Consider the following 27,624-nt stretch of genomic DNA (forward strand, 5'->3'; position numbering starts at 1 on the left):
CCCTGCCAATGTGAGAAGACAATACCCTGAAGGTGAACCAGGCAAGCTGTTGGCAGAACTGGGCTCTGGGAATGCCCAAGCAGGCGATGGGAGGCTGCAGGTGTGTGGTTTCAAATGCCTTCGAAGTGCTCTGTCCCAAGTCTTCCTGAAATGTTACACTGCATAACCATCCTCTTCCAGCAAGATTTATGCTGTGTTTTGAATATTTCTAATACTCTGGAGTGTGAGTGCCAGAAAGCTCTATTTGTCAGGCTCGGACACTGGCCAGGTTGCCCTGGTCAGGGATCATACACAAACCCATTTGGGCACAGGCCATTCTTTATTCTATACAAACTCCTAAAAGCAGGTGTGATTTCAGCCTGTTTGCTCTGAATGTGAAATAGTTCAGTAGAATAAAGTTTCCTCCACAACATAAGCCCGTTGCTTCAAGACTAGCAATAAGGGAAAAACAAGAACAAGTTTTAATCACATGTTTATATAAAAAAAATCAGCATCCTTTCACTACAACATGTCTACAACAGAAAGCACAGTACAGATCTGAGATACATCCCACACATTCCTTGAAGAGGGGTTACAAATTCACAGAGACATAATATTGCTATGCAAGTGCTCATTAAAAGCAATAAAAAGAACAGAATGAACAACTTATGCTCTACAAGGCTGAGATTTGGTGTTTACTGCTGGAAATTGCTTTACAGTGTCAGAATTTAAAGCTGTGACCTTGCAAAAGGATTACTGAGCACAGTTGCAGCCCGTGCACGGAGCTGCTCTCTCAGCCACAGGCCAACCTGAAGGAAAAGTCCTTCAAAAACTGATGACTGAGAAGGTTTCTAAAGACAAAAATATTAACATGAGGATGGGAGGATGGAGGTTCCATGGTCCACCAGCACTCTCAAAGGTTGTTCCTAAGCTTTACTTTGCTCTGATAAGAAGCTAAATTCTAACAGAGTCGCTGTTTGATCTGCACAATGAAGCCACGATGGCTCCCAAATGTGTCTTTGCCTCTTCTGGGAAGGACATAAAGGTATTATTTCCATGTTTGTCCCGTTGGCAACTCCTGACACTATGCTGGTTATTACTTACACAAACAGAAACCTGCAGCCAATCAAAATAATATGGTTGGCAAGGAATCTGGGCAAACTTTAATAGCTATGGTTCTTCAACATAAAAAGGATAAAAGTAGAATAATAATTTTTGGCAGGGGAAGCGGGGAATTTTTAAAATTCTGATTGTTTTCCTATGAGGATAGTGTTAGTGAAGTCTAACTTAAAACATGTTGTCCTGGTTTCATGAATTCTCAGCGAGCGAGATTCTGCTGGGCCCACTGAGTTACACTCAACTCCTTCCCACTCAGACTGAAGTTGTATCTGGAATACACAAGGTAAGAGAGGGGGATTTGGCACAAGAACTGCATGGCTGAAATAATTCCAATGTCTTTCTGAAAGGAGTTATCTGCACGTGCAAGTGTGTTACAGAGGAATACACAGAGCGCTCTCTTCAAGGAAGTGTAATTAACTTCAGCCTCCTGGGAAATGGGGAGCCAGCAAAGGCCTTCACCAAGAAGAACATGGACATCCATTTAACTATAAACCCCATTTTCACTGAATTTTTCACTTTCATTTTCAACAGGCCCCAGTGCTGTGGTCAGGACTGTATCAGCCTGACATTCTTTCACTGGAATCTGATGAAGCAAATAAGCAGAGTTGTATTAATTTAGTAGCAACTACACTCACCTGCCACAAAATTAACCTCTGGAAAAGCTGATTTAGTCAGTTTTCCATTTAAAAATTCCATCCTGTCTAATAAAGACTATTTTGTAGGCAAAGAATTAGGTAAATGTGTTAAACCGTAGTAAGGAGCAGAATCAAAACATTAATATCACAAACAAGCAAACTCCCTTAATTAATAGTTAATAATATAAAGGTGTGGCTCTTCTAGAAAACAAAATCCTGTAACATTTTCTCTGCCTTATGAAAAAGAGCCAAGATAAGACATTTCAGCTACCCCAAGCAAAATTCATCTCTTAATGTTTTTGAAATCTCTAATTCTGATTTTTACCTATATATGACTGTACTTCATTTTGAAACAGAAGTCATGCAGAACCACAAATCAGAATAGTCTGTTTGATGGCACTGAAGTGAATTTCTTCCCCCAAGGTAATAACAAAAAGAAGCCAAGAAGCATTTTGAATATTGCATATGTAGTGGTTTGTATGAAGTGGCATTTTTTGATTTAAAAAAAAGTTTGCTGAAAAATTTCCCAAAGCAGATCTACTTGGGCCTCTAATTCATTGGCTCAGGCTCAGTATCAGTCACTTAAAATATGTGTTTCATCATGTACCTAAAATCGTGACATCCTTTAAAAACACTTAATACAAAAATCTTTTATTTCCTTATACTACATATTTACAATTCTGTTATCAAGGTACTGTGGAAAACGTAAACAAGTATACACAGGTGTAAATAATATGGCTTGAGAAAGGTTTCCCCTCAGATTAGCTGCTCAAATCACATGCCAGTCTACAAAAATAAGAGAAAAACAGTACATTTGATACATTCTGCTGTCTGACAGCAGTGTAAAGGGTTTTATGCATGAGCTGCTGAGTAACCACACCACTCTCTGGGCAGCTGTCCATGAACTGGAATGTCTGATGTCTGGAATGCGGCCAGTAGAGAGTCACTGAGGTAATGGGGTGTCTTCAGAAGAGAAGACCAAGGCTGTAGCCAACTACCCCATGGGGGCTGTGGGGGAGAGGAAGCCAAAGGCTCCTCAGAGATTCACACTGAAAGGATGAAAAGCAGTGGATCAAAGATGAAACTCAGGAAATTCTGATTAGAAACCATGAAAAAAAAAAGATAATGAAATCTTCACTGGGACAGGTTCAAAGTGGTGGTGGGATCTCCATCCTTGGAGATATTCAGAACTCAGTGGGATGTATCTCTGGAATTTGACTTGAACAATGAATCTCTGACCCATTTGACTCTGAAGCTAACCAGGCTTTCACGGGAAACTTGGACCTTCAGAGGTTTTCTACAACTTTACTCACTCAGTGATTCTACAAAAAGTCTTGAGTACAGTGTGACACTTGCACTACTTTGTAGTTTGGCTCTGCAGTGAATACGGAGTTACGATCAAAATATGTCAACTGCTCAACTGGAATTGTTCTTCTCCAGCAGTTGCTAAGATTGTATCTCATTGTCTCACAGGAGATTGACCTTACAGGTTCCAGTTCAGTGAAATTGCCCCAAGTTCACATAATTGTAGGATCAGACCCAGGCCTCACACCTCCAAAAGAACATTTGAAATGTCACTGCCTTGCTGAGAGTCACACGCTTCTGGGACCATAACTTTGCCACATTTACATTGAATGAACTTTCCAGTGACATTCATTGAGCTCTACAGAAGAAATTAAAAGGGATCAGCATCAGCCCCAGTGATTTTCTGGCTGAAAGCACAGTTAGTTAATTAATTTTGACACATTCACAAATACATTTACTTTCAACACCTATGAAGTGATGAATAACAACAATAAGACTTCCACGAAGCTTGGAAAACACCTCCCAAATCTGTATTGCTTCCCACAGATCACAGCTTGAAATTAACTCCCAGAGGAGCAAGTGCCCCTTGCTTTGGCCTGGACAGTTACTGACTGCAGATGTGTTTAAGAGCTGAGACAAACTGTGGGGGAGAATTGTTACCTCACCTTCCCATCCAACCCCCTGGATCCTGCTTCACCAACTCATCCCTTACCCAACCACAACAACAAACATCTCTACAAATCCCAAGTTACCATCAATTATTGTCGTTTTGTCTCTTGCAAGACAAAAACCTGCTCTTGGAAAGCTGCAGTTTGTTCTGGTGGGTGAATGGAGTGTCAGCACAAGAGCTGGAACTGCCCATACTCTGTGTCTATCATGGTCCTGACACCCCTTCTTAAGTGCACTTTTGATACAGTCAGAATCAAGTGGTTACTATATAGATTTTCTCACTCCTAACCTAAAGAGAGGTATAAAAAGGCACTGTGAAATCTTTCAGCCTGGCTAACTCAGAGCATTAAAATACAGAACATAAACTTGTTTATAATAACACAGTTCTATATCAAAGGAAAACCAGTCTAAACAGACAAAATAGCACCAAAATGTCTTTGTTCTACAAAGTGGCCACCAGCAGCTGTTGAATGGTATCAGGACTGTTGCAAGATGACTTTAGAAAAAAAAAAGGCTCAATAAAACCACAAAATCCAGAGAGATTATCTTTAAGCATCTCTCCTTGCTTACTACCTGCTTTCTCCATTCAAGATAAAACCTTTTCTGCATTAGCAGATACTGTTTGATGAGAAGCGCTGCACAGTTTGACAAACCACTGAGAAATTCATCTGGTAAGATGTGAGAACATGGAATGCCAGGGGAGTCTGGCAGATGACACCAGGCTCTTTGGAAGGCAGATTCAGACAGAGACCTTCCAATCAGTCAAACCACACCAGAAATGCGGAAGATGCTCTTAAATAAATTAACAACTTATTGAGGACTGTGGGAGATTCTTCTTCAGCTGCAAGTTCAAAATTAAACTTTGTGCTTCTCTCGAACACACAGTGTTATTCAAAGAGGAATTAACTTGATGAATCCCTCTAGTTTCTGTGCAATGTGATTTTGCAGTGAATCTGTAGAAGCTTCATAATCTGTGGAACACTCTTTGAACTTGGTGCTGGTTGTCAAGTGGCTTTAGAAAGTCCCTGATACAGAGCGTGGCTCATTCCATGGTGATGTGTTACATGCTGCTTACCCTGATACTCTTTGGAGCTGGTCTGATTAAAAACATGTCCAGGCTTTCAAGCAATGGATTATATTAATATCAGAAAGAATGTCCAGAGTAGATTAATGGAGGGGCAAGAGGCTAGGAATGAGCACATGAAACAGATTCAACTTTTTAAAAGGATCCAGCTACTAAATGGCCTCTGTAGTCTTCCATGAGAAGTGTGAATACTTCAGTACAATTCAACCTGAATTGAATAACTGTTTTCATATCCAAATTCAAATACCGTCTGTGCATATAAAACAGTTCATTTATTAGTCCAAATGTTACTGTTGTAGAGCTCTTGGAAAAATACTCCCTCTTTCTTGAGTTTGTTCTTCATAAAAGGAAAGCTTTGGAGGGCCACCTAGAGAATTAAGTAGAAACATGGTTTCAGGTCCATATAACCTAATACTGAAATATTATATAGATTATACAATTTACACTTAAATAATTCAATAAATGGTAGTCTTGAAAAGAAGGTAGAGGAGGGAGTTACAGCAGCCTCCTCACAGAGGCAGAGAGCAGGCAAAACAGCAAAACACCTCCAAATCAGAAGGTTCCCAAAAGTTTTTCCTAAACGGAAGGAGTTGTGATTAGCTACAAGTGAGAGGAGACTTGCCCTCAGTATTGTATTTCACTAAGAAGAGAAATTATCCAAATGATGGGGTTGACACTCCCATCCAAACCGAGCACCTCCACAGGCCACCTGTGTTTTACTCTGCCAGGAAAGGCTGCACCCTCCCCAGCCCAGTTACCTTCTCTGCAGGTTGGCCCCATCCAGGAGGCTGGGCAGGCACAGTTCCCGTTGTAGGGATTGCAGCGGGATCTGCCGGCACACTGGCACCGCAGGGAGCAGCCGGGGCCGTACCGGTCTGGCCTGCACTCTGCAAGGACAGGAGGGTTTGGGAGAGGGGGAACACTGCCTGGTAGTCTCCCTCTTCTGTGGATCAGGAAGCTGCTTAGACACCTACATCTGTTAGCATTAAAACATGACATTTTGGAAAGTGCGGCAGCCGTCAAGTTTCGTCTGCCACATGCTCTGCCCAAGCTGCAGCCCAGCTGTCCTGAAGAGGTTCCCAGAATGGAAATCATTACTGGTGTAAAAACAGGGGCCGACAGCCCAATAAGGAATATCTTGGGATCTGCTCAGGAAAGTTGCTGTCAGCATCCTGGATCCACACTATCTCCTGCCCCTGTCTCTCCTGCATGGCTGGGCTGTCAGTGTGTGCTGGCCAAGAGCCTTCCCTCACAGAATGTGACACTAAGAATTAATCCATTTTATAGATAGTCATGTCTTGCTCTGATTGCACAATTCTGCTGCCTCCTGGCAAATCAAACTCACAAAAAAAATCTCAATTCCAAATGCAAATATGTTTCATACCTAGGCTGCTAAATCCTCACTGCAATTTTTTATGCATCAGAGGATGGGCAGGAAAGGAAAGTGAGCAGCAGGGTCACAAGGCAGGGTGTAAAACACTGAGAAAACAATAGCCCTCTCTCCCTCACCTCGCTGGAAAACCCTGTAACCAGGGAATTTGCTTTCTCCCACGAACACCCTCGGGTAAATAAAGTCCTGCTGAGCCCTGCATCAGCTGCAGCCCCAGCACGTGGGAGAACTTGCCCCGTGCGCTCCGAGCTTGGCCTTTTCAATTAGGAAATGTTATGAGAAAAGGTCTCCCCAAACACCTCTGGACCTGATTTTAATTTATGTAATACCACATTTTCATGTTAATAACAATGTGTATTTAAGACATCTGTTTGAAAGTCTGCAATGTTAATTTACTACAGAAAAAGAACGCCCATAAAAGTCTGTTATATTCTCTCTCTTTTTTTTTTTTTTAATTAACATTTTGCCTGTTTAATGGGTGCTTTACCAGAGTTCAAATTAAAATCAGGCCTTTTATCTTTATGGCTGCTGCACAGTCACAGCTGCTCACAGTTATATCACAGATGAACTGAGCCTAATTGAAAATAAAAATGCAAATAAAACCTACCCCATAACAGCTTTTCATGGATGGGGGCTACCCTAGCTGATTTAAGAAACATAAAAATGACTCACAGAGTTTGCAAGGAGAAAAACCTCAATTCCCATTTTTGGTGCTGAGCTTCCCCCTTGCGTTCCACTTCTGCCTAAAATTTTCCTGGAAGGGCCCATGGACACCCAGTGCTGTGTGGCCAGTGAGGGTGGCTCATGTCCCCACTGGAACAGTGCTGCAGACTGGGAGCTTCATCTCCTGACCACAGGACAGTGCACAGAGGGAATCAAATGCTTTTCCATTGTAGTTTGTTTTGGAGGTTGCACTAAGGCTTAAGCTCACAGCAATGTGTATTAATAACAGCCTGTTCAGATCTACTTCCTGCCCCATCCTAGAACAAAAGCAGAAATAATATTCCCCCATTGTTCCAGGGGCTCAGGAGGATTCTGGCTCCTGGTGTGAAGCTCCACAGTGGCACATGGATGCTCACTCCTTTTACCTTGTTTGTCACAGCACTGGGCTCACAAATGTCTTCTGACATTCAGTTAAACCACTGCAATTCCTTCTACTCCGGTGATTACCCAGAAACTGCTCCACCATAATCACAGAATCCTAGAAAAGCCTGGGTTAGAAGGGACCTTTAAACTCATCTGGTTCCAAACATGGGCACAGGACACTTTTCACCAGACCAGGTTGCTCCCAGCCTGATCCAACCTGGCCCTGAACTATGATCAGAGTCACAACTGTGACCAGAGACTGAACTGTGACCAGAGACTGGCTGCCTCTCAATCCTGCACCCACCCCATCAGGGTACAGCACTGGAGATGGTTTTCACCACAGGAAAAATTTATCACCTATTTTTATATCCCTGTTACAGAAGAATTCTGCTCCTGTGGGCCAACACACAGCCCAAGTGCCTGTGCTGAAAAGTGGGAATTACATTTGGGTTAAAAGTTCCTGGGCTGCTGCTGAAGCCCAGGGGCAGGCACAGCTGCTGTAGCTCCACTCCCCCCACCTGTAGGGATTCCATCCTGCTTCCAGAGGAAGCAAATCCAGAGCTGGATATACATTTGCATTGGATTGAAAAGGGTCACAAATGTCTGTGTGACAAACCAGACACTGGAGCCCTTGGTGCCCACCTGCACCCTCTGCAGTCTTCCCCACTACATTTGCAAACCTTCTTGGTCATTCTTCCCCAGCCTGTGTTCTCCAAAACTCAAGGCCAATGACATTTTACAGCTGACCCGTGAACAGTTTTCCTATCAGTGTATCAATTTAAATATTGATTAAATCAAGAGGTACAAGCCTGCTGATAAAGGTGTCGATAACCCCAAAGAGCAATTTTCTACAAACAATGTGTTCTTGAACACCAGCAAATGTCCTTTTACAGTTATTCTGAGACCAATAGGTCAGAGTGGTTTAACTATTCACAGTCCAGCCCTTAAAAATATCTCCCTTACCGATGTCACATTTGTCTCCAGTCTTCCCAGGTGGGCAAAGGCACTTCCCAGTCTCTGGATCACAAGGAGCAACTCCACAGTCACACTGATGCTGGCACCTCTCACCAAACCAGCCCCTGTCACAGCCTGACAGCAAGAGAACCCTTTAGATGCACATTTGAATGGCAAGATGTACATTAAACCCAGAGTTTTCCCAGGATGTCTCAGAGGAAAGCTCATAAACTCTCTGCTGAAGTCAGTGTAAATGCCAAGCTTAATGAAGAATAAAACATAGTGGAATGGGCATAATATTTATATGAGTTCTCCTTCTGTTGGGGTCGTCTAATCGAACTTCTCAAAGGTATCTGTAAATCTGTCCCAGAAATGTAGCTGGCACTTATTTTTATTTTTAATTAGGACTCTCTAGAAGACCTCTCCATAACACTCGACAGGTCTAACATGCACCTATTTAATAATCTTATTTGGAGTTTTAGAAGCAAATGTAGAATCAGTAAAAGGGACTTCTTTTTAATAAACGGCATGTGGAACTCATTGCTGCAAGACATCATGGAGACCAGGGCTTTCACTGTATTAATGAGAACCAGATTAGTTAATTTATAAGGGAATGGGAACACCCAGCTGTACAACAGGAAATCCGCCCCAAATTCAATGTTTCAGGATATTCATTAAGCCCAAAATATAGAAGAAGTGGCTCCCAACAACTATTTCAGTAATTATGTGAGGTTTTTTGAGCTCTGTTTTCGGTTTTGTTTTTCTGCTTTTGGTTTTGCCATCAGAGGGGCACCAGTACCTTTTTCACAGTGAACACCGTGATAACCCAAAGGACAAAGGCACTGTCCTGTCACTGCATCACAGCTCGCTCCATTTTTACAGGCACAGGTGTGAAGACAGCCCAGCCCATAAAATCCAAGGGGGCACCCTGAAAAAGGAAGTATAAAGTGAAGAAGGTTCATGAAGAAAATCATACACACCATTAAAGTCCTCTGTATTCTCTGTGACTTTCCCTGGCAGCCAACAAAAAATGACATTTACCCTTAACTCTAATAATGCCATGGGCTTTTAAACTTGTACCACCCAGCATCAGAGACATGCAAGATCTGGAAGCAGCTGGGTGATCTGGGACATCCCCAGAATTTTAACTGAACCAGCAAGGTGTTTCTTGACTACTCTGAAGCCCCAAACCTGCGACAATCACCCCGAGTGCCTCCACTTACTGTGCTCACAGGAGTGGCCGTAGAAGCCCTCGGGGCAGTGGCAGCACCCTGTGAACCTGTCACAGGTGCCATTGTGCTGGCACAGGCAGTCCAAGGAGCAGCCAGCCCCATACTTCCCTGGGAGACATTCTGCTGGCAGGACATGGACAGAAAAACAGACAAACAATCAAACAATCACTGACCTCACCCAGAAAAGCTTGTTTGTGATAGATTGCATTGCTGAGAAACGATGCCTGGAGAACAGTTTGCAGACCCAAGAATATTTGTTATGGAGACACAGGGTTTCTGCACAACTGTCATGCATTTACATACTCTGGTGAGAAATCTTTTGTTATATAGATGTTTGAACAGTGATTTCCTCATACTTTTAACAGTCTGCCTTATTCAATTTGTCTCTTCACAGACTCGATGCTGAACCTGCACCACGTGTTGTAAAGCCATGTAGTGCATGGCATAAACTTTCTTTTCTTTTTTTTCTTTATCTACAGCAATATTTTCTTTTAGGCACTTAAAAAGTGTGAAAGAAAACATGAAGCTTTTCCTCCTCTGTGTTATCATTGGAGTTCACACTATTTGAATTCCCAATAAAACCAAGAGGATCTTTTTCACACATAGCAACAGTCTTTCCATGTATAATGAGCTATCTGCTTTTACAGAACTAAACACGTCTCAAATTACTGAAAGCCAACTCATGCAGAAGGGACTGTGCCAATATAATTAACCTCAGCATCATCTCTGAATAAGTTAACTTCCCACTACTGGGATAATTTGAATCTGGGCAGACAAACTTAAACGAGCGTGGCCGTCCAAATAATCAGATTGAGAACTCTGCAAATGCCAGACAGGATCTTCCAGGGACATCATATCTAATCTCTATTAAAAGGATGCCTGATTAGCTGTCTTTGATTTCCAGTCACAACACACTCAAGCCCACACTGCTGTTGAGATCAAGACTCAATTTTCCAGTAATTTCACTCCCTCTGTCAAAAAATAAATAGTGAAGCTCTTTCTAGTAACACAACACACAGTCCCTTATGTGATGTGTGCATGTCTGCCCCCATGCTCCACTCCAGAGACGTTTTATCTACGAGATACACCCACAATCCACTACTCCATGTGGTGTGGGGACACCTGCACCATCCTGCTGAGGCTCAGCAGCCCCAACACAGACTGTGGGTGACTACAGAGATTTTCAGGAACAGACAAATGGAGATGAACACAGGTGGCCTTTGCAACACCAGGTCAGCCAGATATTGGTAAACTGCAAATGTTTTAGAGCCTGTCCACAGAGAACATTCACTGTCCACTGAATCCTCACAGGATTCACACTGTGAGTAGCTGCATCTTTCCCTTCCTCCCTGCTCCTCCTCTGCACACAGATGCACGGTGGGGCTCTGAGTCTCCTCAGGTGCAGAGTGAAAAAACTCAGTCTCAGAATGCTGCTAGAAGTGTCATTTCTAGAGGACACTTTTACATAGGGACACTCTCCTGTAACAACCAGTTCTTGGTAAAGATACATATGGAGTTTGAGGTGAATATTCTACAGGTGTCAGGGACAGAAGTGCTGTAAATGAGGGCCTGGGAGGGTGTTGGGGAGCTTGAACCATGGCAGCTATGATTGAATGATGATTTTTGTCTTGAAGGTGAACTCTGAACTAACTACTTATATTTCATACCAATGAACTTGTGGTTTCCTGAACATTTAAGTCCATAACTATACAGATATCTCTTATCTACAGAGAGAAAAGGGAACACAGAAATGCAGAATGGTTTTTGGAGATGGACAGGACAGCTGCTGTTGGAAGAGACTACTCTGGGCTGTCAGGAGGGATTCTGGAGGAACATATGAGCTTATTCTGTTAGTGTGCTTTGCCTTGTGTAAAGGACAGCTGTCATGCAGAAGTAAGGGTAAGACAGCAGGACAATCTCAACTGCTTCAGACAGATGTCAGAACATCTGGAAGTCAAAACATGGCAAGTTCAACTCGAGTCCTGAGTCAAATGGAAGAGAAGAACACAACCAGTGATAAGGAAGACATAGGTTTCTGCTCCTCTGAGTATCACAAGGAAGAAGACAAAACCCAACATTCCTATGAACAAAAGAACACAGAAGTTGGACAGGAGAAGAAACAACAGAGTGAAGAAGAAATAAGGAGTGTGCAAGGGAATTCATGAGCAGGACTTGTGAGGAAACTGTCTTTGAAAAAAGACCTGAAGCTCTAACTAGGAGCAGTTCTGAAACTGTCTGTCCTTGTCTGTGGATGGTGGGGACACTGCAAACCCCAGCTTGAGTGTACAGATCCACTGCCATCGAAGCAGGAAATCACCTTTCTCACAGGATCTTCCCGTCCAGCCGAGTCCGCAGGTGCAGTTGCCATCCACGTGGTGACAGATGCCACCGTTCTGACACGTGCATGTCAGGTGGCAGTTGGGGCCATATTGTCCCTGGGGACACACTACAGAGAATTAACAAAGTTTGAAAAAACCCAAAAATCAGCACCCCAAGAAAAGGATGAAGGTGACAGGGAATAAATACAAACACATGCACCCCACATGTATCCCAAGTAACTGGTGTCTCCCTAGGGTAGTGGGACACTACTCCATGATTATTATCAGTTTCACCCAAAGACTCTGTCCTGACATATCTCCTCAGCTTCCTGGAGAACGCAGTGCCCTGGCACTGAGGGTGGCAGGGAGGTGTGGGCAGGATTAGGCTGGGTGATGGAGCGGGGAGGGACAGAGCACCCCAAACTGCAGCGTTCTCAACAAAAGGCCCTGGGGAATGTGGCTGTGAACAATGTTTGGCACTGAGTGTTATCTGCTGGGTGTTTGAAGCGTGTCACCCACTGCTGAGGTGACCTGGGTCCCGCTCTGTTACCTTGCTGACAGGCAGGTCCCGTGTGGCCGGGGGCACAGGTGCACTTGCCAGTCCGGGGGTCACACTGACCTTTGCCACAGGCACAGAACTGGGCACAGTCCTTCCCATATCGGCTCTCAGGGCAAGCTGAAGGGAACACAGGATCTGTTAAACGCCTGGCGTATCTAATGCCAGTTTTCATTTTTAACTTAGCCACAATCTTAGGGATAGAGCTGGCTTTGTTTATATTCCACCCAATGCGCTTCAAAGCAACAACTACGAAGCTAAAACCCACCCAAAGACACTACTGCTTTACCTTCTGAGACTACTTGAGGTTATAAATACAGTCCATGATTTCACATGGACTATTTACTGTCTTTCCTATCAGAGAAATGAATATATAACTGAAATATCAGCTGCTCACCCTTCCAGCTTAAAACATCTTTCCTTCCTTAATATCGATGCTGCCCAACACCAAAGAGTAAAGCTATGGGCAACTGAACACTCAAACATTGCCTTTCTATGAATAAGGTGAAGAGAACTTCACAGAGACCAGAGTTTTGGAAGCAGCACAGAAATTCAGCCACACCATTTAGCTCTGAAGCAGAGAAGTGACAGCAGGGTTGCCATGGAGTCTTTACCAGTTTTGCCATGACAAAACTTGATCTTTTTCCCATTTATTGAAACTAATGGCACCATAGTGTGAAGCAAAATATTGAGATAATTTCTCAACCTCAAAATTTTGGACAGGAAGAAGGAACTTGAGCAATTCATGCTGAGCTGGCTCTAGAAATAAATTTGGGCAAGCAGGTTGTAATCCTGGGATGAGTGTCCTTGCTTCTATGCATGCAGAAGAGAGGGAAAATATTTTGCAAGAGATTTTTTACATAGCTGGAATCCTGATTTACAATTCAAGGAAGAGGTAGCTGGGATCTGTCTGTTTTTCTACTGACAAGCTCTTATGCAAATGACTCTCCTTGCTGTGTTTTGACAGAAGCAGAACATGAATGTTGGCTTACTTTTGCTGCAGTTGGCTCCGATGAAACCGGGAGCGCAATCACATGTTCCCGACACAGGGTCACAGTGGCCTCCGTTCATGCATTTACAGGCATTTTGGCAGTTTGAACCGTAAGTGCCTTTTGGACACCCTGTTTTAAAAGAAAAACACCCAGCAATTAGGTTAGGTTGCTACTGGGCCCATTGTATTTCATGTCATAAACACTTTGTTGCTTTCAGTCGAAGTTTGGTTTTCATTTTCTAGTATTATTCACTTCCAGAGGGTCAGGAGTAGGCATTGAGGAGCAGATGGCTGCTTTGGACAATGTGGCCCTTGGGACAGCACTAGTTGTAATGTCAAACCCCTGGAGAGCTGGACTGAGCGCTGCTGCTCCTGGCTCTGTGCTCCCCCCTTCCCCACATGTGACAGAAGCAAGAAAAGCAAGCCCTGTTCTACAGAGATTTTCCTCTTGGGATTTCTGTTCTAAATGAACCTATTTCCTCTTCCCCTCTTAGACAGAAGGAGACATTGGGTCATTCTCCCTCTTCCTTTGGGCAGCAGCCATCTGGTTTGCCCAAGACAGTGAGAAGCTGTGAGCCACCTCTGCCTCTTTTAGCAGCTGTTTTATGGGTATGGGGCAGGTCACGTCTCCTAAAAACGTGTAAGTTGGAGAAAGTTTGCTTCCTCTATAATCTACTCCTTCCCAAATTGGACCTGGCATTGTTAGTGGTTGCCCTGAGAGGTCGTGGATTCCCCATCCCTGGAAGTGTCCAAGGCCAGACTGGAAGGGCGTGGAGCAACCTGGGATAGTGGAAGGTGTCCCTGCCCGTGGCAGGGGCTAGAGCTGGATAAGCTTTAAGTTCCCTTCCAGCCCTGTGGATGGAAGACCAGGAAAATGTGCACAGGACAGCAACACAGAATTTCAGAAGACACCTTCTCAGAAGATAGATACAGGAGGAACATTATTGAAATGCAAAACCAGAAAATTCTCTGAGGGGAAAAAAAGCAGCTGTATTTTGTAAGAACCAGAAGAATCATTACGCCCAGATGAATTGCTGGGCCAGTGTTACGTGGCAACAAACTGTCCATGGAGAGGTTTTCCAGGGGGTAGTGAGGATTTCTGGTTTTTTGCTGGACAGCTAAAGTTCAAGGAGAATTGAACAAGAGATCAGGAAGATGTAAATGCATTTGCCACGTTTGGCTTACGTCTTCAGGATGATCTTTAGAGCGATGGAAAGGAAAGAGCTGGGCAGAGCTGCTGGGCATATGCACCACTGAACCTTCAGTGTGCCACCACTGAACTCTGGAGATGCAGGTTATTCTCCTAATTTTCCAGTGTACTGGAAGAAGGAGTAGCTGGTGCTTGAGCAGCATGATCATCATCCAACAGTTCCACTTGTGCTACTACCTCTAGATGCCATTTCTTTGCTTGTCCCTTCCTTCTCTTCCCTGGCAGAAGGAAAGTCTATGGCTACTTTGGAAACTGGTTGAAAATATATTTGCTCATGTCTCCAAGCAACAGATCCCTTGCAATCTGTGCATAAATAACTTCACGTATTTTCTCTTTCCTAAAGGCATGAAAGCACGGCCTGAGTGGCTGGAGAAATCTCTGGCTTTTCTGAACTATTCAATAGCAAGGGAGAGCTTATGGGGAAGCTTTGAAGGGGTGCCTTTTAAAATAAAACTGAATGCTGGCTTCTGCTCAAACCAGGATAGCAGATCATCAGGACTAAACAGATACACACTTTTATAACATGCAGATACTCTCCCCCAGCCCTCCTCAACCACAGATTCTCCTCAATGAATGCTCTGTCATCCGTGCTTCCATCTGCCAGGACGCAAAATCTCTTTCACGTGCAAGCCCTGGCATCAAGGAGGACCCCTGCTTCATTCCCACCAAGACTTGAAGTTAAGGACTCGTCCAAAGTCAATGATTTAATTTCTCTATGTGAGCTTCTCTTTTCCTCCTCCTTTTCCTTTTGGTTATCATTTGGATTTTTCCCTTTTTTTAAATTCTGTCTCCCAGACTCCCAAAGATGCTGCTTCTCCCTGGAAAAGCTATCAGAGTTATTCCTTAGCTCAAGGCTAGCAGTAGCTGCTCCGTTACTGAAAGGGATGCAGTATTTCCCTCCTTACCAAATTACTTGCCCTTGCAGTATTCCCTGTATTTTGGTTCGAGAAAGAGCAGCACAGGCAGGGCAAGTTCAGCTGCTGCAACGTGCACAGGATCAGTAACAGGGCCACCTCATCTGTTAGTACTTTGCAGAAGAATTTTGATGCAGATAACAAGGGCAATTTGTACCATGTCTCACCAGTTCAGTAGGCTCTGCCTTTGTAAAGAGGGCTATTCTTGCACCACCAGTTATCTCATAAAGACATTTTCTAATTTAACAGTTTCCTGTGCTTCTGACTTAAGTTTTTTCTGCGAACAAAAGAGTGGCAGCCAGATTTCCACCTCATTTCCTGATTTTACTTCTGCTTTGAGTGGGTTTGTCATGACCAAGAGCTCCTAAATCTTTTCATAGCAATTGCACAGACGGAGGCTTTTCTGACCAATGCTCTTCATTGCACTGTCAAATAATCCCTTCTGACACATCCTGTCACCTAAGCTTGAGGTGAAGCTGGTGAGATCTTTCTGGCTCTGGGTGCCCCCAGACCAGTCAATGTCACAGAAACATAACATGATTTTTTTTTAAATCATTTCACCACCACTTATTGCTTTTTATTCATTTTAACAAGTCGATCTGCCCATCCACCAAGTTATGGACAAGTGATGGGAACATTATTGCTAGTTTGTCTGCTTCCTCTGGACCCTGCCAAGAGACTGTTTCAGCTCCTCACTCCAAAATTTGAGAACATGAAAGCCCCGTTGCTCTTGGCTCCTGGAAATTTGACTTCCCAGCCAACTACACCTTTTATAGATACTTTCTTGAACCTTTTTTCACTGTACTATAAATATAGCATCAGTTGCCAGAAACTGTTTCCAGCAGCATCCAACCACATGTTGACTGGACCAGAGCCCGTTTGGGAGCGGCTCCCTGTGCTGGTTTTAATATTCTATCGAGAGCTTCTTCACCCTGGAGCAGCCCCAGCTTTCCCTGCAGTGAGGAGAGCAGGAACTTGGAGTATCCCCACCGAAGTCACGCGAGCTATCCTTGGTTTTCAGTCAGCCACTTCAGAATCAGGCCCACAGTCTCTCCCTCCACCGATCTAAACCTAAAAATAACTCACTTTTAACTGTTTTCCTTCTATTTTTGTGTTTGTCAATGCAATGCTCAGAGTGGCACAGGGGACAACAGGAAAAACACCAACACAGATGAGTATTTTTCTCTTTCTGTGAACTTCCACCATTCCATTATTCCTCCAATAAATATCTAACAAACTTGTGTTTAAGAATTTGCGGAATATTTTTGGAATCTCAAGAGTACAGAACACCATGAAATCTCAAATCTCATACTCTATAGGTTTAATGCCAGCTACACAGAAATCCATGGCAAAAATCCCCCCTGAATGCAGCAAAACACAGATTTTATTTCGCAATCAATCTTTTTATATCTCTTCTATCAGAGCTTCAGTGTAATTGTTAATGCTTTAAACTTTAAAATTCTGAAATAAAACCTGAAGTATCTAAGTAAGTTCGAGGACATTTACTGTAACTACAGAGATTTAGTGCTACACACACAGGTAATGACTACTGAGAAATTGCTACATAAAAGTAATAGGCTGACCATGATTAAGTCTTTTTAAATGATCCTGTTAAATAGCTGATCTCCACTACTGCTCTACTATAACATTTATTATAATCTAATGCATAATGGATCCAGATGGCTCCAGCCCTGATGTTGAAGGCAAGATTTCGATCTCACTCACAGCAAAAACTGATGCACAAAGGAGGACAGAATCAATCCTTTGTATTTTATTTATAATTTATATTTTAAAGAATAACTTGTGATGACGTGATGGCAATACAAAGGCCCATCTCTAAAGCGAGTCTTTCTTCTATTTCTGCTCAAGAAATAAAACACTGGTTTAACTCTTACTAGGGCTGCACACGTTACAGCTGGCTTTTGTATCCAAACTGTCACCCCAAAAAGCAATTCAGCCAAACAGAGCTGTGCTGGATTCCCAAAAAAGGGAAATCAGCACTTGCCAAAAAGAGAAAACCTGAGCAAGAAAGACAACAGCTTTTTTTTTTTTTTTTTTTTCCCATTTTCTTTCTCCTCAAAATGAGACTATTACAAGCCAGGGAGTAAAACCAAAATTAAAGTTGTAAATAAAAAGGTAATTAACTGTCTCCTTTATTGGCTGCTTTGGTGTGTGTTTCTTATCAGTTGCCACATTCCAACAGAAACAACTTTACAGACGTCCTAAAATACCGGCATGAGCCATGTGGATCTGGGAATATTTTTTATGATGGAGCATTGGGCCAGTTGGCATTTTGTCCTCTACACTAGTCACCATTTTTCAATCCAGAGTAACAGTTGGTTTAATTTGATTGTTCCTCAGAAGGCTCTGCAACTGAAAGGACTTTATGAATCACTTGGATTTATTGCCAATTTCAGCTTGTTGTTTTCTCATAACCATTTGTCCTTACTTGAGCACGCAGAGATTTCGGGAAGTATTTTGGACTTGGTATTTGGAAATGAGAGAGCTGCGCAATATCCAGGTGTAGCTGGAAGATGCAAATGCAAAGAATGATCTTGAAATTCTTTAGCGTGGCATGAAATTGGAAAGAATTTAGCTGGTTGTCCTGGGGTGACAATTTGGGGGTTTTAAAAATTAATTTGAACAATTGAATTCATTACATTTTTGAATTAACACTATTAATGAACTTTTTTAGAAAATGTTTTAAAAATTTAATTCCTTGCAATAATACAACTACTACTTTTAGTGTAAATTTACCCACCCTGTGCTTACTTCTTATACCATAACTTACTTGTAACACTATGACTTTTATACTACAATTAACCTCTACTTCTCTCAGTCACTGCTGTACTGACACAGATGAACCCAAAGCACCAGCAGATGCTCCTGCAGGACTCAGCCCTCTGTCAGAACAGCAGCAACCCCCAAAAATACTCACGGAGGTGGCAGAGGGGCCCGTGGTAGCCCGGGCTGCAGGAGCAGTGGCCGGTGACAGGGTGACATTTCTGATTCTCAGCTGAGCACTGGCACACCCCGTGACAGTCCTGCCCATACGTGCCCGGTGGACAAGCTTTGGGAGGAAGAAATGCAAACCAATAAATTAAATTTGTCTTGGTAAATATAGCACTCAAACAAAGAGCGGGCTGAAATCTATTAAATAAAATCCCTGCCTACGGAATGACGCTCTCCTCCGGGACTTTGGATTTATTACATTTACTTGGGGGTTACTTGACCGCTTGATTTTGTTTTGTTCAGTCAATTTGTGCCCAACTGTCAAGGGCCAGATACAATTTTCTTGTCACTAGAAAAAAAATCATAGGGAAATGTCAGGTAAAATTGACTAAAATAACAGTATAATTCCCAGGGGACCAGGATAAAGACATTCTGCCTTTTGCAGAGAGTTTGAACTTGCAAAGCTGCTGCGACATCAACATCTCCACAGGTTTCACTCTGCCTGCTGACAGCTACATTGCCTACAGGTTTTGGACCTTCCACATTTAATTCCTACATCTCATTTCCATTCAGCTGCCCTGGTTGTGGGTCAGCATTCAGAGTCCTTTGGTGGAGGGTGTGGGACATCGATGTCAATCCTTTCAATTCTTATTTATTGCTGGTTCTCTTTTTGCTAAAGCAGGGCTCAGGCAAAGTTTTGTAGGGAGGAACGAAGTCAGGGTGCTGCAGCTGGGGTCAGAGAAGGAGCCTGATTCCAAAGATATCTCTGGGGGGACCAAACTCCATGCTAAGCAAAGCCAAATAATGTTCTTTCCTTTCCGAGAGCAGGAATAGACGGCCTCTCACAGGGGCAAGGCCAACAAAAGCTGAGCTGCTGCTTTACTGACAGCACAGTGCTGGCTGTGGGCAGGGGCTGAGCACCAGTGGCACATCCTCAACCTATCTGGGTCCAGTTCAGGCCCTGGCTGCTCCCTGCAAACCCCAGGAGCTGAAACTGTGCCTGGCACAGAGCTCAGAGCTGGCCAAACCACTTGGGTGAGGGACAAGCAGCCCTCAGCCATCCTCCCTCCTGTCAGATTGTCATCCCCTCCCTCTTCGGGCATCACACCATCATGTTTTTATTCAAGACATCAATTTACTAACTAATTGACAAGGGAAGTATTTGTGTTGTGATAACAAACTTACTCTTCTCGCAGCCGTGGCCGGCGAACCCCGGGGGACATCCGCAGGCGCCCGTCAGGTGGTGGCAGGGCCTTCCCGGGGGACAGCGGCACCGCTGGGCACATCCCGCTCCGTAGCGGCCCGGCAGGCAGGCTGGGGGACACCAACCCTGTCAGGGCCAGCAGGACAGGACAAAGCCACCCCCTCCACGGACCCGCTGCACCCATCCCCGCCAGGTATGTGAAAGCACCCGGCCGTGACCGAGAGCTCTGGATTTGGGGGGAATGCGCGCACCGACCTGAGCAGCCTCCCCTCACTCACGTTTGTCACAGTGCCTCCCTCGCCACCCCCTCTGGCAGTGACACGCTCCGGTCTGGGAGTGGCAGGACCGGCCGTGGGCGCAGTCACACCGCTCCTCGCAGCGCTGGCCGAAAAATCCTGGCGGGCAGGCTGGGGGCAAGCAGAGAGAGACACATTCTACCTGCTGCGGGGGGAGCAGCTCCACTGGCAATCCAAGGATCCTTCTTGCCTGAGCTCCTGCTCAGGAGTACACTTAGCAGACTACGTGGCCAGAAAATATCAGTGAAGGAGAAGATATTAAAAGTATTAAAAGCATTTAACGCTGACTGCTAATGAGCCTGCACAGGAAAGTTTGCAATGATGTAGCCACAGCTGGAGTACAAATCCAGATGGGGTCCACAGAGAGGGTGATGCTGTTTGCTTTGATACAACTACGCACCCAGGGACAGCTGTTTGAACAGGGGGAACTATGCCCACAAACTGCTTCCACCTCCCGAGTCCCTGCAAAGTGACCAAAGAGAAAGGGAGGTGGGCACTGAGAAGGCTTTACAGGTCGCAGTGGTGGCTGAGGCTTTGAGAGTCCTCAGTGCCTCAGGAGACGTCAGAAAGCTGCTTGTGGCTTGGTAAAAGCACAGCACCTCAGTGGTTGAGCTGAAAGCATGTTTTTAGTCACCTGTGTGTGAGAACTAGTCCCCATTTCAGGGATTCAGAGGGCTCTAAGCATGCCAAACAGCTGTGTCAAATCTGGGTCATGTGCAAGATCTGTACATCTGAACTATCACAGTCCAGTTTGCTGAGCTACCCTCAGTGACCCACAGACACTCAGCAGCAGGTGGCTGATCTGGCAAATTCTCCTTAAAACTCCCTCACTTCCATGTGTTCTTCCTTGTGTGCATAAGGTAGAGAAATACCTTCATTTTCTTAGCAGGCAGGGAACAGAGGTAGGAGGAGATAAAATGATTTGGACAAGGGCACGGTTGGGCAGAGACCTGCCTGTGGGTCTGAGCTGGGGTGAGAGGGCATAAATCATAATTGGCCTGCAGAACACTGGAAAATTAAGATACAAACCAGAAAACAGGCAGAACTGGCTGGTGGTTAAAATGAAGGATTTGCAGAAGGAGCTGCCCTTACCAACATCGCAGCGGTCCCCAGTCCAGCCAGCGCGGCACAGGCACTTTCCTGAGGGCACATCACACACCCCGTGGTGGCAGCTGCAGTTCTGCTCACAGCCCTCTCCGAACTGCCCGTCCCCACACTCTGAAACGGGATGGGGGAGACTGATGGGGAACCAGGCTGGAGCAATCCCAGCAGGAACTCCCTCATGTCTCTGCAATATGATGAGCCACCGAAACTGGGCCTAAAAACCTTCAGTGAAGGAAATTTGAAGCCTCCCTTGGCAAAATTCTCTAGAAACACATCATTTTCCTCTTTTAAGTATTTCTTTTTTTCTCTTTAAATGGAGACCATTACCTATCTTCCCTGTTCCCAAGGGGCAGAGAATGGCTTATTCCTCTCCCCTGCCCAGCAAGTTTCCACCACCACAGATATGTTCAAGTCTCATGTCTCCCCTCAGTCTTCTCACTTCTGACTAAACAACCCCAGCTTTTTCAACCTCTCCCCACCTGGTGTTTTCCATTGTTCTGCCTCCTTTTTCCTCTGGGCTGTCTCAAACCAGACCCCACCATAACTGGGGATTTCCTTGCAGAGTGACTGAACCGAGGCGCTGGAGAGGTGGAGGAGGTGGGGAGACTCACCCAGCTCACAGGCTGTCCCCGTCCAGCCCTGGGGACACCGGCACTCGCCGCTCACAGGGTCACAGGTGGCCTGGCCGTGGCACAGGCAGCGCTGCAGGCAGGCGGCTCCGTGCCACCCCGGAGGACAGGCTGCGAAGGGAGGCAGGGAAAACCTTCCGTGAGGAAGTGCAGGAGAAGGACACAGGCTCAACACCACCTCTCCCATCTCACAGCCCTTCTCGCCCTGGAGGATGCTGTGGGAGGTACAACCAGCAGAAATGGGGACATGACTGATAAGGAATTACTCCAACCAATGTACAACTGGTGTGGGAACAAAATAGGTGATGAAGTGAACTAGTGACCCACCAGACAACCTTGAGACTTTCTGTTTGTACCTACAAAATCCGTTTTTTTGGTTCCTTCCAGCTTTCTCAACACCGGGGAGCGCAGTTCTTGATTTCCCTGTTCCCAGAATTTCTTTTTACAGTCCTTTTAAAATCACAGCTCCTTCTCTAACTGATCCTGCTGCCCACAGCTGCCTGACATTTCACCATTTACCTAATTTTAATTAAGCAAGTTTATTAATTCCCATCACAACCAGTTCCTATGGATAGAACCCAATTTTTTGGCAAAAAACTACACACCTCTGCCATGTGCCAGAGTGAAACCTCTTGAAGACAGTAACAGGAGCAAGCTCTCACTTTGGAAAAGCATAGGCACCAGAGGATGATTCCCCCAGCCTCACACAATTATTCTACCTCCTCACTTCAAAGAGAAAAGAAACCCCCAAACATAAATTTGAAAAGGCGTGTTTGAAACAGATTTTGTAACTTTTGCTTTGTTTTTGTATTTGTGGCCTGTGGACAAAACAGAAAAATTTAGGTCATGCCTAACATGTCATCAAGAACAGTTTGGTGCCTTCCCAATTTTTAAATCCTTCATGGAAAGACCTCTTCATATCAAGTTTTAAAAGGGGAATGCACTAAATTTATATATTACTCTACCTGTGCCAGCTTCCATCCCCTTTCCCTAACAATCCTCTTGGGATGCTGAAGAGCAGCCTCTGAGTGCAGGTGCTGACTCCAAATCCCAGCTCACCCAGGAGCACCCACAGCAGCATTCCCAGCTCCACGGTACTCCTGACACCCCAGGGACCTCATGGGGAAGGCACAGAACAAGGAGCCTTCTGCAACAGGGATGGACAGACTTTTCCTAGTGCCTAGGATGCACGGATTAGGATGTGCAGTGCAAGCCACAGTGCAGCCTTTCTTTGCCAGCCTCTTCTCAAGGCTCTCTGTTTGAGCCACATGTCTGGCTCTGATAGCCAAGGCTGCAAGGCTCAATGCCTTTCACATGTTCTGGATTTAGGCTCTGTCTGGAACAGCACAAGGTAATGCCAAGGATCAGTCTGGTGCATGGGACAGTAAAGCAGCCCAGAGAAAAGAAACAGAGCTGCATTTCAGCATCATAATTGGGAGTTTTATGGACCTTTTCTCCCTTCATCAGCCCTCAAAATCAGCTCTCTTTCCAGTTTATGGCTGTTTCACCCTCCTGCCCTGTGCACACCGGGATCCTACATCACGATGTCACGGATTAATTTAATGGACCAGCTCACGTCACTGTGGATACAAACCCAATGACAACACAGGGCAATGAGCTGAGAGTTAAAACACCACTGAGCTTTCCCCAAACACAGGTTTTACTTTTCCCTCCTATAATCCATAGGCAGGGGTTTGAATTTCTGACTGTACCTTCTTGGCAGGTGGCTCCTTTCCAGCCTGGGCTACAAAGGCACGTCCCGGTTACGTGGTGACAGAGAGCTCCGTTGTGACAGTGACAAGTGCTCCTGCAGCCCGGCCCATAGCTGTTCTCCTGGCAGGCTGCAGTGAGAGAATTTCATAAAACCATCAGGAAGCATCCAAGGAGGCACTGCACAGAGCAAACCCGAGACACAAGCCAATGCCAGGGAAATCAGGTTGGAGCTGTGCTCCGATGACGCTTTTCACATCATAAGGGTGCCTAAGTCCACATAAAATCATAAAGGCTGGAAAAGATCTCCAAGATCATCAGTCCAACCTTTGGCCTAATACCTTCCTGATCCTTAAACCAAATCACAAAGTGCTGTGTCTACTCATTCTTTGAACACTTCAGGGAATGGTGACTTCACCATTCCTGGAAATATATATATATATATATATATACACACACACACACACATAAATATACAAACCCCCACATATTAACCACGTCTGACTCTAGATAGAGTAATAGAATCATTAGGTTTGAAAAGACCTTTAAGATCATCAAGTCCAACTGTTAACTCAGCACTGCCAAGTCCACCACAATATCAGCCAATACATGAACTGCAAAAGGTATTTTGAAAAAAAATATTCTGCCAATTAAGATCACATAGACTGGAACTGCTCTGCAACACTCGCAGTTTAGAGATAATGTGTCTTATGAAAGTTTAACATAATAATGTGGCTTAAAAATATGAATCACAGCCCTTTCTGATGAGGTTTCTATCGAGGGGCTGGATCACAGGGGGTGATGGATCAGCTGCCAGCCCCTGCTCTGCAGAATGTCTTTGTGCTAAACTAATGGGCCAGCAGAACCACCAGCCTGACAACCCCAGTATTTATTTGCATCCTGGTAAGAGAACTGACAACTTCATTGTTTTCAGTGTTCATTTTTCACAGCTGGATGCCTCTGCTCACCCAGACTCTCATTCTTTGGTCAGAGAGGGGTGATATTTTCAATGAGTTTGGTTAAGCAGCTGGCTCCCAGGTGAAAACTTAACGCAGTCATCTTGGAAGCAAACGCTCCTCTTTCAGTGCTGCTGCCCGTGAAAAATGGCAGTGATAAAATTCCTGCAGTCTCCCTTGCACTGGAGATTTGGATAGCTCTGAATGGTGGAAAACAGACAGGTCTGCTACCCTGTTTTCTTCAGTTATCATCCAAAATAATACAAAGAGGGTTGATGGAGCTGGATCGCCTCCTTGCACGGTTTTTGTTCTGCATTGCAGGGGCTCCTGTCAGAGCCTCTCATCCCTGTAGCACTTCTGGCGTGCACTGGAGACGCAAAAAAAGCCTGGATCCCTGATCCAGGAGAGTGTCCTGCACTCGCTGAATGTGACATCTTCCAGGTTTCACAGCCAAACAGTGAATTTTCACCCAAACTTCTCTGCCTTTCAGGGTGTCAGTGAACATGATGTAGTACTCTGGGAGAACAAGTCCCTGGGGACAGAAGGGAGGTGTGAAACCACCTTGATCTTGGAGGTGAACTTGGCTGACAGTCTCTGACCCATTCTCAGCCCTTTTCTCCCCATCTGAGGGCTTCCAGCTCCCCAGCCTGGTTCTCAGACACCATTTCTCCCAGGACCTCTTTTCCACAGTGTTCTTTCTTGTCATCGCTTGGACCCTGTCCACATTGAAACCACAAGAAAGAGCAGGAGTTCAGTCCCATCACAGCTAAAAGTTTGTTCTGCAAATGAAGCTTGGATGCCAAGTAAAAAGTTCAGCACATCCTACAGAGCTCTGGCTCAGTTTTTGGGAGCAGAACTAAGTATTTCCACAATACAGACCAGAACTATAGCACAACCCAGCCAAAGGAAAAACCAGCTCATCACCAGATCCCCTAACTTGTTACCAGTGGTTTGTGTGAGGTTTTTGGAGTATGTGTGCAAAGCTCTTGTTACACTTACCAAAAAGACAATAGTGTTTCAGTGAAAATTCTGGTAAGAAAGCAGAAATTTCTGGAGAAGAAAATTTTGACTATTCTACTGGGTAGATACAAATGGGTTTTTTTGTTTCCTGGTGGAACAATCCTGATTATTAAAGTACTTTTCTGAAGATTAAGAAAAAAAGTGATATATTGAAGCTACTTCATGAAGTTCCACAACTGAACGCACAAATATCCCTGGGCCTTTTCTTTTTTCTTCATGATGAGAGAAAAGGAAAGACTTAATCCAAAGGTTTAAATTAGCAGACTTTTTCCTGGTTCAAAATTTTCCTCTTCGTGTCCTTCCTCTGCAAGATGAGGATTTATTTGTTTGCAGTCTTTAAAATCCCTTTTTGCATGCAGAGTAAGGAACACATGAAACTGGAGACTTCTCTTCCAGACTAGAAGTCAACAGCCATCAACAGTGCCCAGGAGCACAGGCAAATGATGGGCTCTCATGCTCTATAGGGTGTCCAGTAGCTTTGTTTTCAAGCAACTTCTGTGGATTATTCCCCACAAAATGAAGCTTTAGCTTTTAAAGAACAGGGAATTTGCAAAGTCAAGTGCTCACACACCATGAAATGTCAAACCCCTGTTACCAGTGCCTCTGGCAGAGCCAATCTTTCTGTAGTCACTTATTTTTCAAACTAGCATGGTCTCTTTTTTACCACAAGGAACCACTTCAGTGAAGATTCTGCTGAGCCCCAACAGCTTCAGAAAGAGGCATGTTTAGTACCGACAGAATTAAGGCAAAATTCAGATGTTGAATTGTGCACATCTGCTACAGACCATATGCAACATGAGATTTTTGGAGGGTTTGGTTGGGTTTTTTTAAGTTTGCGAACTTTGGATGAATTTGCAGTGAATCCTAGCAGGGTTTGGGCTGGAAGGGATCCTAAAGATCATCAAGTTCCAACTCCCCTGTCATGAACAGGGATGCCACTACTAGATGAGGTTACTCCTCCCATCCAGCCTGGCCTTGAACACTTACAGGGAGCGAGTATCCAGAAAGGAAGATTACATCTCTATCACAAAGAAATGCCAAATGCCAGGTCCTCACTTCTGTGTCACAGAACTCAGTGAAGGAGTTTATTTAGAAAAAAGAAAAAAAAAGAATAGGCAGCATACTTTTCCTAAGCCTCTTTCTTGGAAACCTAAAACACCTCAGGTAGACACTCAAAAAAATCCCCAAATAAAATCTCCGAGCACAAACTGAAGCTCAGGCAGAGCTTGCTTGGCAGATTTCACCCCAGATTAACATAATTCATTTTCAAACAACTGAAACCCATGGTCTGGTAATGGAAAGCATTAGGCAGCTCCAACAAAAGGCATCACTGTCCGTATTGCCTGTAATTAGATAGCAGAGTATAAAACACACTGCATGGCTGGCTTAGGATCAATTCAAATCCCATGATGCCAAAATTATTCCTCAATATCCTCCAGCACATTGCCTGCAATCTGATTACTTCCACACGAGTGCTGTCCTTCCAGCTGCTGGAGCTGGCGGGTCCCAGGAACAGGCAAGGTGAATATTAAACACCCCGGGAGGATGGGGAGTGCTGAGCTCCCACCCTTACTCTGAGCAGCTTTGGAGCAGTGTGGATGAGTTGTAAAATCATAATGAAGATCCCTCACTTAGCCAAGAGAAAAGGAGGAGACACCCTGCACTGTTAACTGACCTCTCTCTCTCACTCACAGAGGCCTCGGAGGCTTTGGCACCTTCACCAGCAGGAGGAATAAATCAGCCCAGCACAAAGCTCTAATGGCTCTGGCACAAGATAATAAATAGGGGTTTTTTTTCCTAATGTGAGTAGAGGGGGGCACCAGGGGCCATGGACAAGGAGCTGCATTTCTTAATTGAATTTAATGAAATATGTAACAAAGCTTCCCATCCCTAATGCTAAGGACTGGGGAAGGGGCAAGGTGACACATTGCCAATGCTGTGGCTCGACAGGAAAAATGGGCTGTGACCAATAAGCAAACCCTGCCCTGCTCAGAAGCATCTTTTCTGATCTGTGGGATGGCTGTGTGGCTCTGGTCTGCTTTTATTCTCTGGTCACTCCATTTATCTACACTGAAAGGGTGTATTACCACCAGCATCTTCAGATGGTAGAAGATGGAGAGCCAAGTGTTCCTATGGGAGGGCACGAGGAGGCAAAAAGGACTGCAGTGGTGGGATGTTAGGGAAAATGTCTAAAACTGGGAAGATTCAGCAGAACTGACCCACCTGTAAACAAAAGAGCAGGGGACTTTGCAGGAGAAGCCTTCTCAGAAGATGGGCTGTGTTGAGTGGTGGGGGCAAATGAGGGAAAAAT

General features: G+C 44.7%; 1 protein-coding gene across 1 annotated transcript in view; it reads right to left on the bottom strand.

Annotated features, from left to right (window-relative positions):
* Positions 1-306: 306 nt before the first annotated feature.
* LOC103615708 (multiple epidermal growth factor-like domains protein 6) overlaps positions 307-27,624 on the bottom strand; it is a 180,217-nt gene continuing 152,899 nt past the window's right edge. The window contains exons 27-40 of the mRNA XM_017734403.1: positions 23,340-23,468; positions 21,610-21,738; positions 20,987-21,112; positions 19,877-20,005; positions 19,580-19,708; positions 18,381-18,512; positions 13,320-13,448; positions 12,322-12,447; positions 11,771-11,899; positions 9,445-9,573; positions 9,021-9,149; positions 8,231-8,356; positions 5,550-5,678; positions 307-5,158 (exon numbers count right to left, since the gene is read on the bottom strand). Of these exons, the coding sequence (XP_017589892.1) occupies positions 5,079-5,158; positions 5,550-5,678; positions 8,231-8,356; positions 9,021-9,149; positions 9,445-9,573; positions 11,771-11,899; positions 12,322-12,447; positions 13,320-13,448; positions 18,381-18,512; positions 19,580-19,708; positions 19,877-20,005; positions 20,987-21,112; positions 21,610-21,738; positions 23,340-23,468 (1,751 nt within the window). The 3' untranslated portion in view covers positions 307-5,078. The remainder of the gene's footprint in view (positions 5,159-5,549; positions 5,679-8,230; positions 8,357-9,020; positions 9,150-9,444; positions 9,574-11,770; positions 11,900-12,321; positions 12,448-13,319; positions 13,449-18,380; positions 18,513-19,579; positions 19,709-19,876; positions 20,006-20,986; positions 21,113-21,609; positions 21,739-23,339; positions 23,469-27,624) is intronic.

This window comes from Corvus brachyrhynchos, unplaced genomic scaffold, assembly GCF_000691975.1.
Source record: "Corvus brachyrhynchos isolate BGI_N302 unplaced genomic scaffold, ASM69197v1 scaffold544, whole genome shotgun sequence".
NCBI lineage: Eukaryota > Metazoa > Chordata > Aves > Passeriformes > Corvidae > Corvus > Corvus brachyrhynchos.